We start from the raw sequence: 25,932 nt of genomic DNA, 5'->3' as shown, positions 1-25,932 counted from the left end.
CTTGCAAATCCAGCCATCCCAAGCATTTGGCTATTTTTAGAAGCAGTGCTAAAATGATGCATGCTTGCTGAGTGGTTTCCCCTGGTCAGTTGGACTGGTAACAAATCCAATCAATTGTCAGTTATCACAAGGCAAGCCATGAAATCAGGAGTCATCACAGGGCAAGCCATGAAATTAGGAGTCATCACAAGGCAAGCCATGAAATAAGGAGTCATCACAAGGCAAGCCATGAAATTAGGAGTCATCACAAGGCAAGCCATGAAATTAGGAGTCATCACAAGGCAAGCCATGAAATTAGGAGTCATCACAAGGCAAGCCATGAAATTAGGAGTCATCACAAGGCAAACAACAGTCTGAGTTGAATAATAAGACTAAAGTGCTAAGTAAGCAGGTCTTGTATGATAGACAATTATGGAGGCTCTAGACTGTGGTTCAAATGGTGTCTTGAACCTGATTGAGAAAGCTTGTGAACATCATGTCTGGATGAGAGAAAAGCTGGGACATGATAAAAATAAATGTCATTGTTGAAAAGGAACTGAGAAAAGCATTATGCGTTTTTTTACTAAAGGTTGCTAAACTTGTGTTTTTGGTCTAAGGTCTAAGCTGACGTAGAAAGTCCAATTTGAATAGACTTGATGGTCAACAATGTGGTCTCGATCATTAGCTGAGATGACTGCTGTGTGCAGAATCCTGGTATGTTTGTGCTGTGACTCTAACCCCCTCTGCTGGAAGAAATCATATATCATGAGTTGTTTATGTCTTCCTTCCGCAAATAGGATATTAGAAAAGGGTGACATGAACATGGTGTCATCTTCAAAGGAAAGGGTAGAATTTGGATGAGATTGATCTTTCTCTCAGATTACAGTGTTTCAGTTGTGGAGTGTTGTCTCTTGCTCTGGGAAACTTTCACTGCAGGAAAGTTTGTTTTGAGAATTTCTTGCCATTCTATTTCTCTGATCCATCTTGTGAAATGAAGACTGGGCATTGGGTTGAGGAATATGAAATATAGTTGCCCCTCTAGTGGCATATTTCCTGATGTGTACAGAATTGGAGACTGAAAGACAAAGGCTGAGATCTGAAGGTTACCTGGTGATGGAGCAGCAGAGATGTAGAAAAGAATTCATCTCTCTTTACAAAGTGGAAACTAATGGAAGCACTTATCAAACTTGGGGGTTGAAGCTGCCCTGGTATATATGTAAGCCATACTATGCAAGCTTCATTCCAAAACATGTCTATTAATCGTGGTCTCAATGGTGTGATCTAGATGATATTCAGCTTGTTGAAAAATGACCAAGCATTGAGGCAATAGCTACAAAACTACACATTGCATGTCAAACAAAGGTGTCTAGTCTGTGTGTACAGAGGATGGCAGTCTATGGTTGAACATTCAGTATGAAAGACAGATGTGCAAGCTCTGTAAAAGGTACAACTGAAGTTAGATTGTAGGATTCATTACCAGAATAAAGACCTGGTATCACATACATTTTTGCATCTAGTTTTGCGTCTGAATGGGTGCACTAGACAGGTAACAAAATAAACTGATCTATGAGAAAAAAGGAGTACTTTCAAATACATTCAAAGAAATGGAGTGTTTATGACTATGTGATTTATATCCTTAACTTTGTGAAAACAAATGACTGATAAGGTGAAACCTTCTTGAAATATCAAGACAAAGCAACACAAACTAAATACCATTCTACTGTGAATGAAAAAAAATCAAGAGCAACAAAAGTCACTGAAAAAAAAGTAAACTGTAATTTTAGACAACCTCCAAAACAACTGCACCTTCTATGGATATTTTACACCACAACTACCCATAAGACTAAAGAATCTGCAGGAGGCTGTGACAAAAGGCATAAATTATGCATAAATGCATTTTAGATGGAATAATGCACTTGGACCTTAAAGTTACCTTTTGAAGCAATGCAAAATGTCAGCAACTTGAGCAGACTGTAGTAACTGTCTGAATGAAGACTGGTCATTTTGGTTTAAAGGTCAATATATTCATGGAATTCTACAAATGGTTATTTGCTGAGCTGAAGGATGAGGACAGAACTCTGGAGGCAGAAGATGGAAAACTGATGAGGCCATCTTCAGAATAATCAGAATGAAGAGCCAATAGTAACAATGACTCGGTGGGAAAGCAGGCCAGCAAATGTATGTCTTCAAAGTCAGAGTGGAGTTTCAAAGAAGCCTAAGGGAATAGTAACAATGACTGGGTGGGAAAGCAGGCCAGCAAATGTATGTCTTCAAAGTCAGAGTGGAGTTTCAAAGAAGCCTAAGGCAATAGTAGCAATGACTGGGTGGGAAAGCAGGCCAGCAAATGTATGTCTTCAAAGTCAAAGTGGAGTTTCAAAGAAGCCTAAGGCAATAGTAACAATGACTGGGTGGGAAAGCAGGCCTGCAAATGTATGTCTTTAAAGTCAGAGTGGAGTTTCAAAGAAGCCTAAGGCAATAGTAGCAATGACTGGGTGGGAAAGCAGGTCAGCAAATGTATGTCTTCAGAGTGGAGTTTCAAAGAAGCCTAAGGCAATAGTAGCAATGACTCGGTGGGGAAAGCAGGCCTGCAAATGTATGTCTTCAGAGTGGAGTTTCAAAGAAGCCTAAGGTAATAGTAGCAATGACAGGGTGGGGAAAGCAGGCCAGCAAATGTATGTCTTTAAAGTCAGAGTGGAGTTTCAAAGAAGCCTAAGGCAATAGTAACAATGACTGGGTGGGAAAGCAGGCCAGCAAATGTATGTCTTTAAAGTCAGAGTGGAGTTTCAAAGAAGCCTAAGGCAATAGTAACAATGACTGGGTGGGAAAGCAGGCCTGCAAATGTATGTCTTTAAAGTCAGAGTGGAGTTTCAAGGAAGCCTAAGGTAATAGTAGCAATGACAGGGTGGGGAAAGCAGGCCAGCAAATGTATGTCTTTAAAGTCAGAGTGGAGTTTCAAAGAAGCCTAAGGCAATAGAGGCAATGACTGGGTGGGAAAGCAGGCCAGCAAATGTATGTCTTCAGAGTGGAGTTTCAAAGAAGCCTAAGGCAATAGTAGCAATGACTCGGTGGGGAAAGCAGGCCAGCAAATGTATGTCTTCAGAGTGGAGTTTCAAAGAAGCCTAAGGCAATAGTAGCAATGACTCGGTGGGGAAAGCAGGCCAGCAAATATGTCTTTAAAGTCAGAGTGGAGTTTCAAAGAAGCCTAAGGTAACAGGAGCAATGACAGGGTGGGGAAAGCAGGCCAGCAAATGTATGTCTTTAAAGTCAGAGTGGAGTTTCAAAGAAGCCTAAGGCAATAGTAGCAATGACTGGGTGGGGAAAGAAGGCCAGCAAATGTATGTCTTCAGAGTGGAGTTTCAAAGAAGCCTAAGGCAATAGTAGCAATGACTGGGTGGGGAATGCAGGCCAGCAAATGTATGTCTTCAGAGTGGAGTTTCAAAGAAGCCTAAGGCAATAGTAGCAATGACTGGGTGGGGAAAGCAGGCCAGCAAATATGTCTTTAAAGTCAGAGTGGAGTTTCAAAGAAGCCTAAGGCAATAGTAGCAATGACTGGGTGGTGAAAGCAGGCCAGCAAATGTATGTCTTCAAAGTCAGAGTGGAGTTTCAAAGAAGCCTAAGGTAATAGTAGCAATGACTGGGTGGTGAAAGCAGGCCAGCAAATATGTCTTTAAAGTCAGAGTGGAGTTTCAAAGAAGCCTAAGGCAATAGTAGCAATGACTGGGTGGTGAAAGCAGGCCAGCAAATATGTCTTTAAAGTCAGAGTGGAGTTTCAAAGAAGCCTAAGGCAATAGTAACAATAACTGGGTGGAGAAAGCAGGCCAGCAAATGTATGTCTTCAAAGTCAGAGTAGTAGATGCTGATGACTGGATTTGGTTCCAATCACTCCATCCAAGGGGAGATCACATCTGTCTCACTTCTTTCTCATCATGCAGGGATGTTGTAGCACATTTAAATTCCAAACAAGCAAAAAGACATGGTTAACATCCTTCTCATTTTGGAGGGCTGGATCTGCAAGGTATTGGATGTTGTTCCTTTGGTTCTATGATGAAGTAATGCATTTGAAGAAGAAATGACAATGATGTAGACTGACCTAACTTACATTGACTGGTTTCATTAAGAGGTCACCATCAATATAATTAACATACACAATTCTTCACTTCGTATATCAATACCACAAACCCCCTTCTCACCTGCTGTGTGAACCACTTGTACAGTTCCTCTGCAGAGTCCAGCATGAGTCCCTCCCTCTGTGCTCCCTCCTTACATTGAGTCATGAGGGTTGTGTACTCATCCCCCTCAAATAACCCTGGTACCTCACCATTAGCAAGCAGGGTGTTCATTCTCTCCAGAAAGCTGGAATCCAGTACATTCGACTCATCCATAATGAAGGCTATCTTCTCATCCTATAGGATAAAGAATAACAGCAAATTAAGTACAAGTTCAACTGTCACTGAGATGTATAGACATACCTGATCTTGACCCATGTTTAAAAACATAGGCAAGTTTATTTTGAATGACAATGAAGACTTGGTTTGTTTGAAAATCAATTATTTGTCAATTAGTTTTTTTTCAACAGTCATTTTATTGTTGCTGTTAAGATAAAAGAATTGAATTTGTCTATGTGTGCAACATATCTTTGTTGTTCACATGTTAATACAAGTTGCTGATGGAATATGGTATGGACAACCAAAAATCCCCATTTCCAATGGACTGATCAAAAGTTCCCATATTTACCAAAGTTAATAAGTTTGTCTACATCTTTTCAGATATGGAGTCAACCTCTGAGGTTGTATTTTGATTGTTACATTTGATTCAACACTTGCGACATAAGTGTTTCAAATCTCGTAAATAATGCAAAACTTACTTGGAGAATTTCTCGATGTTACTACTACATGTATGTGTCTACACTACTACATGTATGTGTCTACACTACTACATGTATGTGTCTACACTACTATATGTATGTGTCTACACTACTACATGTATGTGTCTACACTACTATATGTATGTGTCTACACTACTACATGTGTGTCTATACTACTGTATGTGTAACTCTACACTACTATGTGTCTACACTACTACATGAATGTGTCTATACATGGATCTAGCATTCCATTATGACAAGTTTTATGACTATACAAATGAATTCAGTGATGACACAATTCTTTTGATTACTACCAATAAAAGAATAATAAAGTAATAAAACTGGAATCAACAAAATGTCTGACATTGTGAAGCATATGCTAGGTCCCTTCTGGTGCTTTAGATAATATTTACCTCGGTTATAACTAAATACAGATTCTAATGATGTAAAGTTTGGTATCCCTTGAATTTTGTTTTATCCAGAGTTCACTGTATGTAGGTTAAAATGCTTTTTAAAAAAATGATTATTGATATATGAAGTTGAATGTTATATAGGATTTCAAGGGTTTCACGACCTTTTTTCAGACTCAAACAACCATCTTTATGTTGCTATAGTAAGTGTACAGAGAGTTATTGCATGGGGGATTTAAGTAGTTTTCATGCTGTGGCCCAAAAGCAGGCCTCAAGGGGTAGGAAGAGACCCAGGGGCTTCAAAAAGAGAGTTCCTTTTGTCATTAATTTAACCCTGAAAATACATTATACTTGTGACTGTTGAAGAATTTGCATTGCAACTTGCCAGACTATTGTTTTGACTGCAAAATAAGTTTTAATGGTAATTCATTGCCACCTGAACATATGAATTGCATCTAGTGACTTTGGCAATGCTAGCACCAACACACATGGTACAAACATTTACTTGCAATAAACAGTGGGTGGAGTTTTTAAATTATTTCCTTACAAAAAAGTGCACCCAGGAATACAAATTTGGGTACAGGGAGACCAGTGATCCAATGCTTATGGTGCAACACTGAGGTTATCTCAGTGGGTATCTCAATGGTTTTTCCCACACTATGACAATAGGTTGGGTTTCAGGTATATGGACAGATCCAGGAACCAATAATAATTAATTCTCATTGTCATTAAAAGTAAGTGCATTTACATTTTTCAGATGGAAAGAAACAGTTTTAAAGAGCTGTACCAAAATGTGGTCCCTATGGAGTATGGAGATAGTGGCACCAATACTAGTTGCATAAAGGACTTGGCCTTTTCATGCTGAGGAAGTGTACATCCGGTTACAAGGTACTGATCGCAAATGTTTCCAACCTATGACCCAAGTTCTGGGCCCCAAAAGGTAACAACGGACAGAGGGGCATGACCCAGGAGCAGTGATGGTTTGAAAAGAAACCATCTCCCTATTCATATTTCTAAAGTTAGTTTTAAATTTATAGGCTTGCACAATATCTTTAATAAGCTTACACAATCTCTTTAATAGGCTTGTACAATTCTTTAATAGGCTTGCACCACGTCTTTAATAGGCTTACACAATTCTTTAACAGTCTTGCACAATGTCTTTAATAGTCTTGCACAATTCTTTAATAGGCAGCATGTCTTTAACAGGCTTGCACAATGTCTTTAAAAGGTTTGCACAATGTCTTTAATAAGCTTACACAATTCTTTAATAGGCTTGCACACTTCTTTAATAGGCTTGCATGTCTTTAATAGGCTTGCACAATGTCTTGATTAGGCTTACACAATTCTTTAATAGGCTTGGAAAATGTTTTTAATAGTCTTGCACAATTCTTTAATAGGCATGGATATCTTTAATATGCATGGATGTCTTTAACAGGTATGCACAATGTCTTTCTTAGGCTTACACAATGTCTTTATTAGGCTTACACAATGTCTTTATTAGGCTTACACAATTCTTTAACAGGCTTGCAAAATGTCTTTAATAGTCTTGCACAATTCCTTAATAGGCTTGCACAATGTCTTTAACAGGCTTACATGTCTTTAACAGGTTTGCACAATGTCTTTAATAAGCTTGCAAAATTTCATCAACAGAAGGTTTATTCTGCTGATGCCAACAAAAAGGCAAGACAAAAATCCATCCATGTATCTATAATGTAAATCTCTAGAGCACAATAGGTAAACATCCAAAGAGACATACAAGTGTGAGGAACATCTACAATAAATGATATTCCTACAACCATCAGGATTATTTGTAATTTTTAACTTTTCCACTTGTAGAAGTTACACATTTTTAATGTTTGTCATTTTACCTTGCATCCTGATCTTCTAAGAACAATCCTCAGATCTTCATCAAAGTCGGCAGCTGAGTACTTGTTGTGTACTTTGATCTGGTACACTGTCAAGCCATTCATCCAGGCTACAAAGCGAGATAGAGTTGTCTTTCCTGATCCACTTACTCCAATCAGGAGAACATGACCCTGGGGCTGGCGGAAAATTCTGTCAATCCGCAAGACATGGTCCAGTACTTCATCAAATAACACCAAGGGTACATCCAATTCCTCCTCATAGAACACCTGCCAGTGGAAAAAATAACAGTAGCATTAACTTCAGTAATCTCACTATCTAGAAAATTTGATAGGACAATGGGTGTTCCAAAGGTATCCTATTTCATCTTCACAATCCCATACATATCTGTTGATCATGCTCATGCTGAAATGAATAAAACATTATATGCAATTTACAAGAGTACCATGTGTGGTACCGTCAATGAAATCTGGTCAAGTTATAACGTTTTGCACTAAACTTGCTGTGCAGAAACCATCACTTTCATATCAGACTTGCCATGACCATGAACAATGATCTTTGTAACCCAAATGCTATAAGTTTCTGTAAAATTCTAAGAGCATGCCACACACAAAGTTTGCTCAAGAAACTTACTCTAGAAAAAATGTTTATTTTCCCTTTGATTCACAATGATCCAGATCTTTGACCTTTTCGCCCCAAATCAACAGACCTTGTCCACATCTTAAGTGTTAGCAATCCACACATTTCGGTCAAGAAATGTGGTCTAGAAAAAAATTCTCTAGCAGAAATCAGTGTTCTCCTTTCGATCAGTGACCTTAATCATTGGACTACAGAATCCTATCCACATAAAAAACATGAATAGACTGTTTAGCTAGAGCTCTGCTGGTGCAAATAATCTGCAGACAAGATGATGAAATAGGTTTACCTTCAATCTGGCCTTGACATAGTCTCGCAGCTCCTCTCTGTTGACGGGCACGTAGTCCTTGGACAGCCAGTTGCTGAATAGGATGGGTCGGCTCAAAGACTTCTCATGGCTGATGCTGGGGAAGTGTTTCAATGCCACCATGTCAACATTTTCATCAGTCCATCTCCTCTCTTCATCTTCAATAAGTCTATGTGATTACACAAACAGAATCTTTCAATGAGAGCTATTCAAAAATTGGTATTTTCAGGGAAACAAGGTCTCAGTTGTGAGCAACACCATCATGTATGTTACCCAACTTTCAATGAACCTAAGCAAAGAATATTAAAATCTTTGTACACCCTGGGGAAACAAAAATGGGATAACAGATTTTTGTTTTCTAATAAACAAAAATCCTTTGAAGGGACTGATACTCTACTAGGCAAAAAATTTTTTCCAGGAATTCAACGTGAGACCACTACTTCCTTTCAAGTGCTGAGTGCTGCAACCATCTCTTATAGTCTTCAGCAATAGTAAGATCTTAAAATTAGATGCTGTAGTGAACATATTGGATGTCAGATTGGCACCATTTTCATTTAGGACAGAGCAGAGATCATCTGAAGTATTCTGATGAAAATCCCATGTCATAATGATCATCCATTCATGGGGATTAGTGACAAGATTTTCAAGCTAGCCACTATGCCAGCCATATTGGACCTCAGACCATTTCATTTAGGACCCAGCCATATTGGACTTCAGACCATTTCATTTAGGACCCAGCCATATTGGACCTCAGACCATGTCAATATTACTTCTGTTTAGGAGGAGTAGATTTTCAAGCTGACTCTGTGGTGGCTAAATTGGACATCAGATTGGACCCATTTTTATTTAGGACTAACTGGACATAACAATAACTCTTCAAGTGAAAACTTCATGTTGATATGACCATCCATTCAAGAGGAGTAGTGATAAAATCGTAAGAAGTCTTTCGGTGAAAACCCCACACCAATATGACTTTCAATTCAGGAGAGTTGCCCAAAAAAGATTTTCAACATGACTCCTATGGTGGCCATATTGGCTATTAGATTGGCACCATATTATTAAGGTCGACTAGTCATCATAAAGAATGTTACCTTTACAATATAAGAGCTCTGCACTGGCAGATAACTCAGGAATATTATTTGGAAATCAGATCTGGCTTGTGAAAAAAAGCAAATAAACTCAAATAAAATTTTTAATGCATCAAACACAAACCCTCTAGTCAGGAAAACACAAAATATAATACAAACACGGGTTGTCTGGACTTGCATGAAAATGGAAGCAATATACTTACTAGTAAACACCCAAGATAAACAAGACTGAAGGACACTTCACTTGGTGGCAAGTATAATCTTAATATTTGCAAATTACTAAAATCCCCCAAAATGTAGATAAATGTATTGTGTACAAAATAGAGAAATGAGAGGGATAAATACTGTGCATATATGCATTTCTGTATTCGTATAATGAAAGGAAAACATAAAAATATACAAAGAAGAACCTGGCAGAACATTTTGAAAAGCCACCTAATCATGGGAAGCTACTGGCAAGCTTTCTCATACAGCCAGATTGGCCAAAACACACTGTATGTTGCACCTGTAAGACGACCCCTACCCTGCATGACAGAATTGCCAGCCAAAAAAAAAAAAAACGTCAACTTATGAGTATCTGCTGGAATATATTAAAAATGCAGGCAATTTCCTATTTATTTCAAATTTCTAAACTCTTTGTGCTGCAGAGTACTAACAATGCATAAATGTTTAAATAATGTGGTTAAATTTTGTATCGAGGGGTACCAATTTTCATAGATCATGTGGAAGCTATGATCCACACTTTAAAAAATACAGTTTACTAGGTGATGGTAATCTACCTGTCCTGGAAGAGCCTGAGTGCCTCATGTGCCCAAATCCTGACCAGACCCTCTACTGAAAGGGTCTCTAGGGGTCGCAGAGCCTCACATATCCCTCTGACCCAGCGGGTCATCTCTCGGGGGCTGTACACATAGTGTGGCTGCATGTCCTGGGTGAAGCGCTCCTGTATGTCAAGACAAATAAATATAATCACATTATATAAAGCGATGATCAGAGGTTGCCTCATTGCAAAAGTCTGCATCCAGAATGCAAAATACATCAATCTGGATGGAAAAGAACCTACTTTATACCCATTTAACACAAAACAATCAGGACTGGGATACAACTGCATTAAAATTTGCAATGATTTACATTTAGTTGTTTACAATTGTCCATGGAGTGGGAATTGTTTAAAATTACTAATACCAAAATAAAATGAAAGCTGTAATTTCACTGTTGGCATACAAATTGTTCATGCTTTGATATGCATCTCCAACAGTAAATGTACATGTAGCCACTGCTGATATTGATTCTGTCCTCTTTATTTAGTCTGGTTCCCAATCTCTACCTAGCTACAGTGTGCTCATAATATCAATAAACATCATTTTTTTTACTTTTCATTTTTTTCTCACGTCTATTGCATAGTTCATGAAGAGCTGCTTCAGAGCTCTGAACAACAATCATGCGACTCACATGACAGTAATAAAGAAAAATATTGCTATGACAGCAATAAAGAATGACATTGCTATGACAGTAACAAAGAACAATATTGCTATGACAGTAATAAAGAACAATATTGCTATGACAATAATAAAGAACAATATTGTTATGACAGTAATAAAGAACAATATTGCTATGGAGAGCAAGCTTTACATTGTCTATGGTTAATCTATTGGTGTGTATCACCTGTGCACTGATATAATGAATGCGCTATACTTGTATATTTAGAGTAACCATTTTTTTATAAATGACAGTCATACTGGATGAACAATTGGTACCATCATTTAGAACCAACAAACAAGGATCATAAGAAGTCTGTTGCCGAAAACTGCAAGTTGATATAGCTATCCTTTGGAAGGAGTAGAGATGATGTTGTCAAGATAACATGGTGGTTGTAGTGTGGGTCAGTTTGTATGCTTTTCATTTAGGACCAAGTCTACACCATAAGAACTCTGTTGATAAAAGTCTATGTCAAAATGACTTTCCATTTAATAGTAATCATTAGGATTAGCAGCAACAAGACATTATAAGAAGTCTTCTGCTGATGAGCAAATGTTGATATGACATTCCATTTTTGTTGAGAAAGAATAACAAGAAATTCAAGAAGACTGTCATGGTGGTTATATTGGAAACCGTATTTGCATCATTTCCATTCAGGACCAACTACTCAAGTCTTTTAATGATAGATCAGTCATCCTGTGGTAGCATTAAGATTTTCAAGATAGCCATATTGGAGATCAGATTGGCACCAATTTTATTTATGACCAACTTGATATCATAAGAAGTCTTTCAGTAAAAAACCCATGCTGATACAACCATCCATTCAGAGTTGTGCTAATAAGATCCTCAAGATGACCATTGCGGTGGCCATATTGGATTGTGACTGGTACCATATTCATTCAGGACCAATTAGACATCATAAGGAATCTCCTGGTAAAACCCCAATATCAATATGATTTTTTGTTCAGGAGTAACAATGACAAGATTTTCAAGATGGCTGTTATGGTGGCCATATTGGATGTCATATCAGCACCATTTTCATTTAGGCATCACAAGGGCTCTTTTAGTGTAAAACCACACATTGAGATGATGTTGTCCAACCATTCAAGAGTAGTGACTAGAGTATGATTTTCACTTTTCATACTGGATGCCCATGTAGTAAAACTTTTATTTATGACCATGCGATAAATGTGTGTAAATTTGTGTGGCAATCCTCATAATAGTTTAAGAGGAGTAGCAATAAAAAACTTTTGCTAACAGATGGACATAGGATGGATAACAGACAACAGACTATCCCACAAGCTCTTCTGGTCACAGATCAGAAGAGCTGACCCCCCAAAATAAATTATACACCCGACCCATCCATTTGTTATAGTCCTCCATGTAAATAACTGAAATATGTTAGCAGAAACAACTTTACTTCTTTCAGTCACTGATCCTGAACTTTGACCCCAAGATCTTTGCTCCAGATCTGTGATGTACAATTACTTGTATTGTGCAAAGACAAATTTTTTTCTTTCAGTTGCACATATCCTGATTCAAATCTTGTTGACCCTAAAATTGATAAGCTTCTTCCTTACCTAAAGTTCAAACCATCCACAAATTTAGGTCCAGGTATGTCATGTAGATCTAGTGTTATTGTGCACAAAGCAATTTTATTTTTCTAGTCAGAGTGACCTTGACTTTTAACCTTTTGCAACAAAATCTACAGGGTTCTTCTGAATTCAAGTTCTTGTATGATTTTTCCATACCACCATCCACAAAGTTTGATAACTGTAACAGTGGAGAACTAAAGTTATTATACATAAAACCATTTGTCTTCTTTCAGTCAGTGACCTTGACCTTGGACATTGTGACTCCAAAAGCAACACTGTCTTTCCTTTGCCCAAGTGCAAGCTATCTACAAAATTTCATATCTGTCGACAGTGGAGAACTTGAGTTATTGTGTGGAAACAAATTGGGCAACAGACAGGGGGACATAGAACACAATCTGGTGAGAAGTCCCAGACAAAAAAAAAACATTTTTTTACACTTTTATGTTTAAGGTTTCCATCCAAATCCCCCAAATCATATTAACATTTATAAAATAATAAAGGTAATTTTCGGAATCAGTTTAAATTCATATTAAGAGAATAATTTGTAAAAAAAAGCATAAATATGGACCTTAAGTTTTTAAAGTAATCCAGCAGGTAAGGCAAGAATTTGCAATGGCCTGGAGATGACAGAACATTTTTGTACTAATGCAAACTCAACTTACAATTATGACATCTAATTTGTTACAAGTTTACAGTGGCCAATTAGACATCTAATTTGTCATGAGTTTACAATGGCCATTATATTAGTGTGAATAACAGTATGGTGCGTCTTACTATATGGCAAAACACAAGCTCATATGTGATAACCACCCTGTTACCTTACCCTTTCAATTATGCTTGCACACAAGTACACATGCATGTGAATTTATAAAATTTTTAACTGATTATTGTGTCTGTGTACCTGTGACATGAGGTAGAATTCAACCATAGCATTGGTGAGAGGTTCAGCAAAGGTCTTGAGGCTAGGGACCAGTCGCAGCATAGCTCTGTTGAATGTGCCATAGATCTGGGTCAGTGATATCTTTCCAGGATAGTCCACATACACCACAGGCACATGGCGCAGGAACCTGTTGACAATTTTTATTGTACAATATAAGCATTTTATTATATTTTGGAAATGGTTTTATTATAATAAGGTAAATCAGTCTTGTCAGAAGTCTATGTATTAGTCAAATCTCAACCTATGTTACTAAACTGTGTCAGAAAATGTCTTTAATTTTTCGCTACAGATAAATAAAAAAAGATTTAATCTGATCATGATCTCTACTCTATACACTGACCCATTCAGAGTTAAAATGTGTGGACTGATCTAACTTCAAAGGATGTAATTAATGATATCATGGTACCAGGTGCTTTTGGTAGTTATGTAATTGTTACCTGTGTGAGAGTGGCTTTCTGCCTGGATCAGTTGGAGGGTTACAGGCTCCCACAAACTGGATGCGCTCGAACTTAACCCATGTCTGGTCGGAGGTCCTGTAGAACCCACCATACTCCAGCATTTGTCTCAAAAAGGATATCACCCTCTGTGTACCTGGAATTTATAAATCAGCATTAAGGTGTATGTATGCAAGATACTTATCTCCTGCTATTTAACATCTAAAATTTATATTCGTTTCTTCAAATATACACTACGTACATTTTCCAAGTTTTTCCTTCACTAAACTTAAACCAAATTTTGCTTTTGTAAAATCTGTATTTACTACTTTGAAAACTGAGGTGTCTAGTGAGTATTTCCATTTGAATATTTCTAATAGTTCATGACAAGGATCAGGAAATTTCATCACATAATGTGGTCCAATTTTTTATAAAGCAGTTACTTACAGAACTGTTGTCTTGTCAATAAAACTACTTCACTGGTACAGACCTGCCAACCCTAAAAGGACCATCTATATAAGGCAGTCTGTATTTTCCCAAAAGTTTGACGAATTTCCAGTAAGGGTTAACAAAATATCATGTACTGATGTTGTTGATCCTGAATTTGAAATTTCACAAGTGTGATCATTATGCTCAACCAAAGTGTTTGTAAGGTACACTTCGACCTTAATTACTTACCATACAGTTTCTAGTCCCATACAACATGAAACTCAATGGCGTCAAGCAAGATCTCTGAATCTGATGTAATCGGTACTTATTTTTTAAAAACTTTCACACATTATGACAGCAATCTCTCCTTCTGTGACACATATACAAATCAACAACTTGTTTAATAACTTCCTCTTTAAGATAATGATCATCCCTTACTTCTTTAACAGGTCTTGATCTGCATGAAAAACATGGGCAGATTAAACCATCAAAGGTACTTCTGCAAGGTTAGTCTGGTTACCTGACCAACTCCACTGAGTCTAATAAGAAACAAGGTTCCAGATAAAACATGGACATGTCAAATATCTGGACATGAATGCAACAATCATATTTTCATACTTTTTGCTATTATTCCATAGGTCAGTAATTTAAGGGTCATTTCAGTAAGACTTATGAACAAACTGGATGCAGTTGACAACTGAGATGATGTTAGCTGCAATACTAATTGTGTCCACAGGTTTCTTTTGTATATAAATGTCTCTTTGAAGTAATATGATTCAATAAAAACCTGCAGATGCCAACCCCTCCAAAAAAAGAAAAAAAAAAAAAAAGAAACCTAAATGTAAACTACAATGATGATGAGCAATTTGATAATGTAAATATACCCCCACCCCTTCTATTTTCCACCACTATACAATGATGGAGAAGAATCAAGCATAGAAAAGCATACAACTTGTCTGAATACTGTGTAAATAGATGGAGATGAATCAAGCATAGAAAAGCATACAACTCGTCTGAATACTGTGTAAATAAATGATTTGTCAATATGCATATCTTCTCATGCTGACCAAAATCTGTACTAAGTTTCACAACAATCCACTAAAAATTGCAAGGGTAGTTGCATTCCAAAAATTCTGACATGCATCCATTTTATGTCATAAAGAGCAATAACTCTTACAAACTCACACCGCAAGATCTTTAAATGATTGTAGTATGTACAAAGTTTCACAGCAAAAAGGGCGACAACTAAGAAAATTGTGGGAGCCAAGCAATTTGTTGATATGTGCATCTTCAGGTATGACCATAATATTTATCAAATTTCATGACATTCCATAAAAAATGTACAGAAGCAGTTATGTTAACGAGATTGTGTCATATATTGCATTAAGCTACAAAACAGAAAGCACAATAACTCAAACAAAATTTCCAAGACCAAATTGATTTTGTTGATAATCACATTGTAAGATGATGACCATAATGTTTACAAAGTTTCATGGCAATCCATCAAAATCTGGGGAATTAGTTGTGCACATGAAAAGTCTATTAGTTTCATTAATATACATTCCAGAATAATCTGTAATATCAATGATTGAGAAAACTCCAATCAAATAATTACTGGAAAACCACAATTGAACTTATTAATTTACTTGTCTTACCATAATTGTCCATGTTGGGCAAGTTGATTTCATCACAAAACAGCACAAGCCATTTATTGAGCTGTATAGGCGAGAGAACCACACCATTTGGAGTCCTTCTGTACTCACAGTAGTGATCAAAGGTCTTCAGAAGCAGCTCAGGTGTTGTGGCACTGGAGAAGTTCAGGCCTACAACCTGAAAAAGGGTGAGATGAAAGTTACATTATTACATGATCAAAATAACTTTATTTATTGCTATACCTTCAAATCTTTAAGTCTTGAGAAAATTATGAAAAAAGACAAAAATAATTCTGAGCTATTGTCACAAAATTTTAACACAAAAGCTGTAATGGGACAAAAAATATAAACCATCTGTACAAAATTTATCATGCTAATGGGATGATGACATATCTGAAAAGCTCTAAAGAATGATGTGGACAGACAACATTGCTAAAAGTAATTATGCTAGTTTCTGGAAATTTTTATTATCTGTATTTTTCGTGTGTGTGTGTGTGCATCCATTATGTATAGCATTTATTGGAATGTCAGTACAATACTGGTTATACTTTGATGATTAAAAGTTCTAAACGTATAAAGTTTCCAAAAATGCACAAAATTGTTCAACGAAGATAAACTCTTAAAAAAGAAACTTGTTATACAACAATACGCAAGATATAAGGGTGGTAGGTAGGTAGGAATAGGGTATAATGGCATGTTGCACCAGTCGTGGTTATTGCCCAAACAGAACTGAAGTTCATGTGTCTGGAAAAAAGACAATAAGGACCACATAGGATTATAGTTGTAAAAGTTATCATTCTGATTTAATACATTTGTGCATATGATATGCAGTTTTCTATATGTATTACGCCAATATCTGGCTTACCCCTATGTCAGGCAGGCACCTGAGGTTATTTCCATTTGTATTACACCAATGTATAGTTTACCTCTATGGTGGACAGGCACCTGAGGGATTTCTATTTGTATTACACCAATGTGTGGCTTACCTCCATGTCGGGCAGGCACTTGAAGGATTAATATTTGTATTACACCAATGTGTGGCTTACCTCCATGTCGGGCAGGCACCTGAGGGCACTGAACAGAGTCATGGTTTTTCCTGACCCAGGGGGTCCACACAATACAAGGGGCTTGTGCTCTGCCAGCCAGGTGTACAGCAGGGACTCGTGACGGACAGTGTCAATAGTTGGGATGACAACATCTGGTGCTGCCACCTTATGAGTTTCCACTTCAATCTGAGGAACACGAGACTGCCATGGTACCCACTCTCCAGTGATTGACACCTACATAAATCAGCAAATAGCATGAAATCACTTATAAGTATTGCAAGAAAAGCAAACTATACCTGAAGTAGAAACTGAATAAATAAAATATACTGAACATTCTTATGTGTTAGCATCATTAAATTTTCACAAATTTGGTAATGGCAGCTTATTCCCAACAACAGTGAAAGAAACTTGAAACCTTGCTTCATGATCTTTATTAAAAGCATTATTTGCATACATTTTTCTTGACTATACTTAAGCAGACCATATGCATGAGACAACAATGTACTGAATTACAAACGTAACAAGATCTATGGTTCAAGGTGAAATGATCCACACAGACAGAGGAGCCTTAAATGACTTGAATATTCAGGAGTTTAGAAAACAGGAACAAGATTTGTCCGGAGATGACACATACTCTGAATCCACCAATGAAGTCAATCAACATCAAGAAGTTCTCAACTTTTATAAAGAAGTCATATAATCTGAAAAATTGTCTTGATTAAAAGAAAGTGAAATTCATCTTAAGTTTTAACTTTTAATGTGGTTTCAGTGAATTATCATAAATATAATATGCCCATTTGCATGCAAACATAAAAGTGTCAATCAACGGTCACAGTTATGTCTTTCCATAAGAACCTTATTAAGTGCCAACTACCTTTTGATCTCTGACACGCAGAAGTGTTTGTTGTATTGTTGTAATCAATTAAAAGCAGACCTGCTCTGGATTATCACAATGATTACACAACAAATCAAAAAGGTACAATTAAAAAGTTAAACAGCATGCAAATCCTACATGCGCAAGAGCTAGCCATCATGGTCATGTCAACTCATTTCAGCTAAGCTATCACCCACCCTTTTAAATGCTATTATGTAACATAAAGAAAGTATCTAGCATAATCAGTGGTTTATCTAATTCATTCTTAAATGTGATCAAGGATACTATGGAAACCAAGTGATCAAGGATACCGTGGAAACAATGTGATCAAGGATACCATGGAAATAAAGTGATCAAAGATACCATGGAAACAATGTGCTCAAGGATACCATAGAAACAATGTGCTCAAGGATACCATGGAAACAATGTGCTCAAGGATACCATGGAACCAATGTGCTCAAAAATACCATGGAAACAATGTGATCAAGGATACCATGGAAACAAAGTGAAAGGCATATTCAGTGCATGAAAAGCTTTGTTTCTCCAACAGGGCTCATTACACAGAGACTTCCATGGTTGTAATGAAACTCATGAATTGGCATTCACAGGTTTGCTCACGGATAAGCAAAACGTTTTATACTACTTATGATAAAATTAGAGCATTACCGGTAATATTTTATTAATAGAACAATTAAAAATAGACCTCTGACATTGCTGTTTCTCAAAATAAGTATCCATCTTTTTGAACAAAAGACCAGTAGAATGTATCCACTTTCACATACAAAAAGTACCAATGTAATATGCAATGTTTGCAATGTTTTCACAGGTATACATGATATTTGTTTTGAATCCTCTTGGAGTCCTCTTTTTAATGATCTTTCAGACATCAGTTATCTTGATAATAAAGTATTTTATACAGAAGTATTATTGATAAGTATTCCTTATGTGATCATAAATTAAGTTTTCAAGCAACCAATAATTCCCAATGTTGATGTCCGTCTTTTTTCTTAATTTTTCTAATGTCCTTCTGTAACTTAAGCCATCAATTATACTGCAGTCTAGGTTTCTGGAGCCCACTTTGTGTGAATTAAATATCTGAATCTTTCCAAGAATTAAAGATACAAAGATAAAAAAAAAAGAGAATCGTCTTTCACATGCAGTTTATGGTTAAAAGTACATAAATATGCTTGCCTACCTCAAAGTCAATTATCCTCAAGCTGGTACTGGGTGGGAGGGGTATGGTCGTAATTCCACGAATGAACATACCCAGGTCCTCACGAACCTTGAGACGGCCATCTCCAGCAAAGGACCACAGCAAAGAGTGTACCAGGTATTTGGTTATGTACTGCTCCATTTGGTCTTGCTGTAAGACAAGGTATAAAATATTCAAGATCGGATCAGTCTGATTATTACAAATGTTTGCAAGTGCCCACATTTCTTTGTGCAAAGTAATTTCATAGGATCAAACAGTACAAAGTACCTACTCCAATAATCATGCACTCAAATGTTTAAGGAATGTCGATTTGTTTAGATTCAATAAACTATGAACGGAAAAAACTGCAAACGATATGATAAGCATAGTGGAAGATAATACAATTTTTTTTCTCAGTTTTGGGGGTTCAAACATGAAATAAAAAATATTCTCTGAAATTCTGTCCAATCAAGTATTAATTATATCCAGCATAGTGGAAGATAATAAATTGTTTTTCTTCAGTTTTTTGGGTTTACACTTGAACTAAAAAAAAATTCTCCGGTCAATCCTTAAATTACGTTTTACATCTATTTAATGATGAACTAAATAAAATTCTGTCCAATCAAGTATTAATTATATCCATCTGAAACATTTTTTTATCAAGCAAGGACACACACAAAATAAAGCCATCACTCTGTGATTTGCATACAATCAGGAAATTGTGACCAGTTGCCTCTCAACATGGTATTAACCCCTCATCATTGAAATCTTATTCCGCCTCAATTGGGCCATAAAGTCAATTTAACTAAACTGAAATCCACAGTGAAGAAATACACATGATTAAACTGCATAATTAATTTCTATTAATTTAGTATCTTTACATGTATTTCCTAATGTCACAAATCTGGGAGTAGCATCTTTCACAGCACACACTGCAAGTAAAGAACATTTGTCACTGAACTTTTTTTCCCCATTAATGTTCCCAATATAATAAACAGTTAATGATAATGAATAAAAGGCCAACTTAGGAAAATTACTGAAAGAAAGAGAGTCATTACCTATGGATTACATAAATTTGCAACATACCCCCCTCAGAAAACGCCAATGCCCAGTATGAAATCAATTTGGGTTGAGAAAAGTTAATAAAAAAAGTTGTAAAGCTAAACCTGGGGATTGCCTGTAATTATTATCAGTAAAGAATCATTTCCTAATCAAGTTTTTCAGTTAATTTCGATTAATGTCAAAGACAGCTTACACTGATTTAATGAAGGAGTCAACTAAGTGCAAACACTTTAAATCTACAGAAATTCTGTTTAAAATGGAATTACACCTGAAAGAAAGTCTTTTTTTTAAAAATTTATGGCATGATTTTATTCAAAACATGCAAACAGGACAAACTTAACTAATCCAACAAGAATCAACTTGTTGTGACCTTACTAAAACTAGATGTAGAACATCAGAATCCTTGCTCTGTTCTCTCTGGATTATCTAAATAGTTAGTTGATTGAACCTTAAACCTCATATTTTCAGAGTATTTAAAGTTGAATTACTTAAGTTTTGGTCATTCACAGCGTTATTAACATAATGTACACAGGAATAGCAATTTCCAATCACAGTGACCTTATTTTGCATGCAAACAAATACAACATCATATTTGCTTGCCATTTTTATTTCACAAAAGCATCTCTACAAATGTTTGAAGTTTTGCAAGTGTGTGCAGCTAATTTAACTTTCAGTTGATACAAAGAAACTCAAAAAGGGCATAACCAATCAGATTGCTGGATATCATAATGAAAAAAATGAAAATTTAATTATTACATGATGTTGTACTAAATGAGAAATTTGAAGGAAACATTCCTTCGGTTGATTACAGAAAGATACCATATGTACTCGCTTATAAGTCTAATCAAAATAAAGATTCTGATTTGTCTTATCATAGGGTGCCTGCAGATGAGGGTCTATTATGTTTGTTCTACTTATCACTCCTAACAAGCTGCAAAGAACCAACCAGATCTGTCAGCAATGGCAGATCTGGGTCTGTGCAGTTTGCAGTTGGACTCATAAGAAAAGTATATACGGTACTGCAGTGTCTATTCCATATGCTGATCACTAAAAATGTCGTTGATGGTGGTGATAGTAGTAAAACAAATTTTGATGATATAATATTTACCTACTGCATTCTGGGACAGATTACCCACATTCATATATAAAAACTCCATCCTCCCATTAGACAAACTGTATTAGAAAGTTCAGAACAGGATTTAACACAGACCCAGTCAGCTCCCTATGCACAGTAGTCAACCTCCATTTAGGTGCTCTGACTACCTGTAGGGTATCAGAGTGGAGTGGGAGGTGGGAATCTGCCAGTAGCAACAGGTATTACAGCATTAAAAAGCTGAAAAATATATGTAATGCACTACCTGTCACTATTGTCTTGCAGAATTTGCTAGGACAGTGGGAGGCTGATGGCCTCAAAAAACTGAGATAAAAAAGGATATGCTCACCCTTACAATAGGAATGTCCACTACTGAAGTTCATATCTGCTTGGGCCACTTTTTGTGCTGTTGCTAAGCACCATAAACAATCTGCCTTTGCTATGATGTGCTACTGAATGAAGGAGTTAGAACAGCCCATTATGTGGCTTTATTCTTCATGAATATAAGATCTCTACTAGTAAGGAACTGACAAGCCCTCTTGATTGTATGGTCAATCCACCAAGCAAATATCAGCAGAGCTGTTCAATGGAGGGGAAAGGTGCTTCCAACCATTCCTTCTTCTTTTAGAAGAGGCAAAATAGAACTATAAAGCCCTAACAAGGCATACAAGTCAATCCAGCTCATCCGTCACACAGATATGGTGAAAGTGGAGATCTCTATAGGGTGTGGTGCCACCAAAGGTAGCTTTTTTCCTTCTAAAATATGTGGTTGGCAAGGGAGATAAACTGACTCATAAGTGCTTTTGAACGGTAAACAACCTTCAGGGTGTGAAGCTTACTTCTGTGACAAAAAGGAGATCAGGAAACCAGTCTTATGGGTAAGGTTCTCAAAAGAAATTTCACCCAAAGGTTGAGGATGGGATGGGGTGATTTGTCAAAGAAGATAACATGAATGAGAGATTCCATCTGGGTGTTTGTGCATGAGATACCAGTCTCTGCAGTTTAAAACATCTGCCTTAAGAGGTGTGCAACAAACATTTAACAATGGGTTAATCAAAGGTGTGGATGGAAGAAGGGACATATATACAAACATGGATGGAAGAAGGGACATAAATACAAACATCGATGGAAGAAGGAACATAAATACAAACATGGATGGAAGAAGGGACATACATACAAACATGGATGGAAGATGGGACATACATACAAACATGGATGGAAGAAGGTACATATATACAAACATGGATGGAAGAAGGGGCATACATACAAACATGGATGGAAGAAGGGACATATATACAAACATGGATGGAAGAAGGGGCATACATACAAACATGGATGGAAGAAGGGACATATATACAAACTGGGATGGAAGAAGGGATACCCACACAAACACAAAAAGGATCACTATACTATGCTGAGATTCTGACAAGGCAGGTTTATAAACAATATAACTGCCATGACTAAGACAGAATTCCTACAGATGACAATCACACCTTACTTTTGCTTTCATTATTAAATGGGAATTTTCCTACAAATCAACTAACAGTGACACTGGGTTACTAGACCTTGCATTCTACTCAATGCTCTGCGAACCCTCTGGGTAATGGGCAATGCTGTTGACCTGTATTGTTTATAGTGAAACAGTCTCAATATATTTATACAAAAACCCGCATAGAGAAGTCATGATAATGACAACTGTAGATACTTTTGCTCTGAATACCCTAGCTCCGCACTGAGAATGGGAGCTTATAGCATGATCTGATAAATTCCTTAATTTATTTCTTATACTCATTTATAAGTCGAATCAAACTACAAACAACAAAGATACTGATCTAACAAAGTATCATGCTGATCAGGGTCTAGGTTGTTTGTTCTACTGATTACGCCTAACAAATGCACAGACCCAGATCTGCAGGCACATTATGTGATGGCAATTCATGGTCTGTGCAGTCTGCAGCTGGACTAGACTTATAAGTGTGTATATGTTAAGTACAACTGAGAAAATTCCATGATACTAGAACGCATCAAGTAAAATTTATATAACTGATAAACAGACATTAATACCTACTGGTGGTGATGCTAGTTGTAGGACACAATGCTTGAACATCCATGATGCATGAATGCATCAACCAATAATATCGATGCATCATGAATACCGTCTGGCATGAACCTGACACCTAATACTAACCTGCATGGGGAAGTCAGGATGATGTTGGTTGTAGGAGGTGATATTTCGAACTCCTTGGTTCAGCATGGAGAAGAGTGAGCTGAGAGCACGAAGTCGCGTAAAGTCCATGATGTGGTCCAGATTCATGGCATATTCCAAACACCGGCTGATCAGACCATCTGATGTAAAATAGGGTGACAACACTGCAGCACAGTCTCTTTGAACCTATAGAGAATTAAATTATAAAATAACAAAATCTCCAACTATCAATATGTCAGGAGGATGTGGCTACATCACCAAGAGTGCTTCATTGAAAGTGTGTATCGTATCATAACTAAGCACTAAACACCAACATGTACGTCATGATCATAATGATTTCCAAATTCAACCATAAGTGATTAGAGATCTTGTATACAGTGTCATTCATTATCAATATCCAATCAGGAACCACAATGCTTTTATTAAACTAATTATGCAGATCCAATGCTGAAAAATTTAAATAAACCAAGACATCATTAACATAAAGTTGCATACTGAGCTATTAGGCAGAAAGAGAAGTTGGACAGTTCGACATTGTAAGGTCATAACTGTACTAAAAGATGATGTTACATACCGAAGATGTAACTAAGCATCACTAACAATCAAATTAAGCTGAAGTCTCATTAATACAAAACAACCTACTAAATTTGTTAAAAACCTTATAAGGGAGCCATTCATGCGCAGAAACAAGTATGGCCAAGTCTCACAATCAGGGACCATAACTCTGCAAAATGATGTAGAATGTTGAAAAATGAACACAGCGGAGGTCTCAACAATGTAAAGTTGCATATCAAGCTTTGACGACATCCAATTCAATTATTTGAGTTATTTGACAGAAATTAAAGGGAATGGAGTAAAAAACTGGGGGCTATATCTCCGCTAAATAATGACAAAGAATCAAAGTGCTGATAATCAACTTAAAAGTTATTTTGTGAAAATGTAAATGGGTGGACCTGGCTATAACTATATCAAAAGATGATACAGAATGCTGACAATCAAAACTCAGTTGATGCTGAATGAAAATCAAGTGCATAGCAAATCTGGTTGAAATGCAATAATAATTATGGGAATTATTGTGTGGAAAGAAAAGTGGGTGCATCTGACAAAGAAGGTTTATATCTTTTCTATATAATGCTGAAGGCTGACGATCAAACCCAAGCAAGGTCTCATGAAAATTAAGCTATATACAAAATTTGGTTGAAACTCAAGAATAATTAGGGACATATTTTGTTGAAACAAGAGTATCTGGGTCCAACAATAAGGGGCTATAACTCTCATAAACGATGATGCAGCATGCAAACAATGAATTTTACCATAGTCTCATCAATATCAAAAAGTGTACAAAATTCGGTTGAAATCATATTATAATCAAGGTGTTTACTGCATAGGATAGAAAGAGGATCAGTCTGACAATCAGACCTAACTCTGCTAAATGATGACGCAAAATACTTACAATCACACTTTGCAAAGGTCACATCAATATCAAGCTGCATATGTAATTTGCCTGAAATCCGATCATAATCACAGGACATACTGTCCAGAAATAAATGTGAGTAGGAAGGGCTTTGACTCTGCTAAATAATTCAGAATGCTAACAAATGAAACTTGCGCAAGTGTCAAGAAAACCAAGCAGCATACCCAAGTTGATGGAGATCCAATAATAATATGGGGAACTGTTGCGATGAGATAAAGTTAGCGGGTCCAACAATTTGAGGTATAACTTTGCGGACAAGTGAACGATGCCAGGGTTTCATTAATATCAAAGAGCATTTCAGTAATAATCAGTGGAGTTAATGTGTGGAAAACAGAGTGGGTCAGTCTAACTATAGGGGGCTATAACTCTACTAAACAATAACACTGATAAATGAATCAATGTGAACCTTATCTAACTGTATACAAAATTTGTGATGCACAGAGAAAAGCCCAATTCAATGAGCTTCCTTTTTCTACAAATAGCAGGGGACAATGATCTTATTATCAGAATTAGGAATTACCTGCATGGCTGGTGAGACAATTTCCTCCTGCCCCTCCTGTTGTGCCTGTTTCCCAATTCTAGCCTCCTCCTCAGCATCATCCAGTGACATGTTTCTCAGCTGATTCAAGTAGTTCTCAAAGATTATATCTGTCGACAGTACATCTTCACTGAACCACACCATACCACAGCGACTCACTGTGGCAAGTGTGGCATATCTGAGATCCTGCACTTCAAACATGATCCTCACCTGCAACAAGAAAATAAATGAAATACTCCTCACGTCCCTCGCATTTATACTTGTATGCATCTGTATAGTCTTTAGATGTAACACGAGTTCCTCAAAGGGACTGATGCTTTACTGCTCAACAATAATTTCCAGGAATTCAAGATAAGGCCATTTATTCCTATTACCGCTGAGTGTTGAAACCATCTCTGATATTATTCGGCAATAAAAAAAAGATTTTCAAACTAGCTGCTGTGGTGTGTGTGTGTGTGTGTGTGTGTGTGTGTGATTTGGATTTTTAACGTAGCTTTAACAATGTTTCAGTCATTTCACTACAATGTCTGCAGTGTGGCAGTTTATAGTGATGTCTAGCACTGGGGCATCATGCATGTAGCATGATGTCCCACCCAGTCACATTATCCTGACACCAGGCTGACCAGTCCTAACACTAACCTCTTAATGCTGAGCGCCAAGCGAGGCAGCTATCGGTACCATATTTGTAAGTCTTTGGTATGACTCGGCCAGGGATCGAACCCACGACCTCCCACATCCGAGGCGGACGCTCTAACCACTAGGCCACCGGAG

The 25,932-nt window shown here is 36.9% G+C and overlaps 1 protein-coding gene across 6 annotated transcripts in view; it reads right to left on the bottom strand.

Moving 5' to 3' along the window:
* Nucleotides 1-25,932, bottom strand: part of LOC149808282 (cytoplasmic dynein 1 heavy chain 1-like) — a 231,803-nt gene that overhangs the window by 85,925 nt on the left and 119,946 nt on the right. For all 6 annotated transcript variants that reach the window (XM_089975555.1, XM_089975563.1, XM_089975577.1 and 3 more), the window contains 11 exons: nt 25,144-25,371; nt 23,132-23,335; nt 18,792-18,959; nt 16,723-16,956; nt 15,680-15,854; nt 13,599-13,752; nt 13,123-13,288; nt 9,927-10,090; nt 8,042-8,228; nt 7,122-7,385; nt 4,170-4,382 (listed from right to left, as the gene is read on the bottom strand). In XM_089975555.1, the coding sequence (XP_089831681.1) occupies nt 4,170-4,382; nt 7,122-7,385; nt 8,042-8,228; nt 9,927-10,090; nt 13,123-13,288; nt 13,599-13,752; nt 15,680-15,854; nt 16,723-16,956; nt 18,792-18,959; nt 23,132-23,335; nt 25,144-25,371 (2,157 nt within the window). The remainder of the gene's footprint in view (nt 1-4,169; nt 4,383-7,121; nt 7,386-8,041; nt 8,229-9,926; nt 10,091-13,122; nt 13,289-13,598; nt 13,753-15,679; nt 15,855-16,722; nt 16,957-18,791; nt 18,960-23,131; nt 23,336-25,143; nt 25,372-25,932) is intronic.

The sequence above is a fragment of the Sinohyriopsis cumingii genome, chromosome 1 (assembly GCF_028554795.1).
Source record: "Sinohyriopsis cumingii isolate HCF-2022 chromosome 1, ASM2855479v2, whole genome shotgun sequence".
NCBI lineage: Eukaryota > Metazoa > Mollusca > Bivalvia > Unionida > Unionidae > Sinohyriopsis > Sinohyriopsis cumingii.
This window is presented reverse-complemented; position numbering and strand designations above follow the sequence as displayed.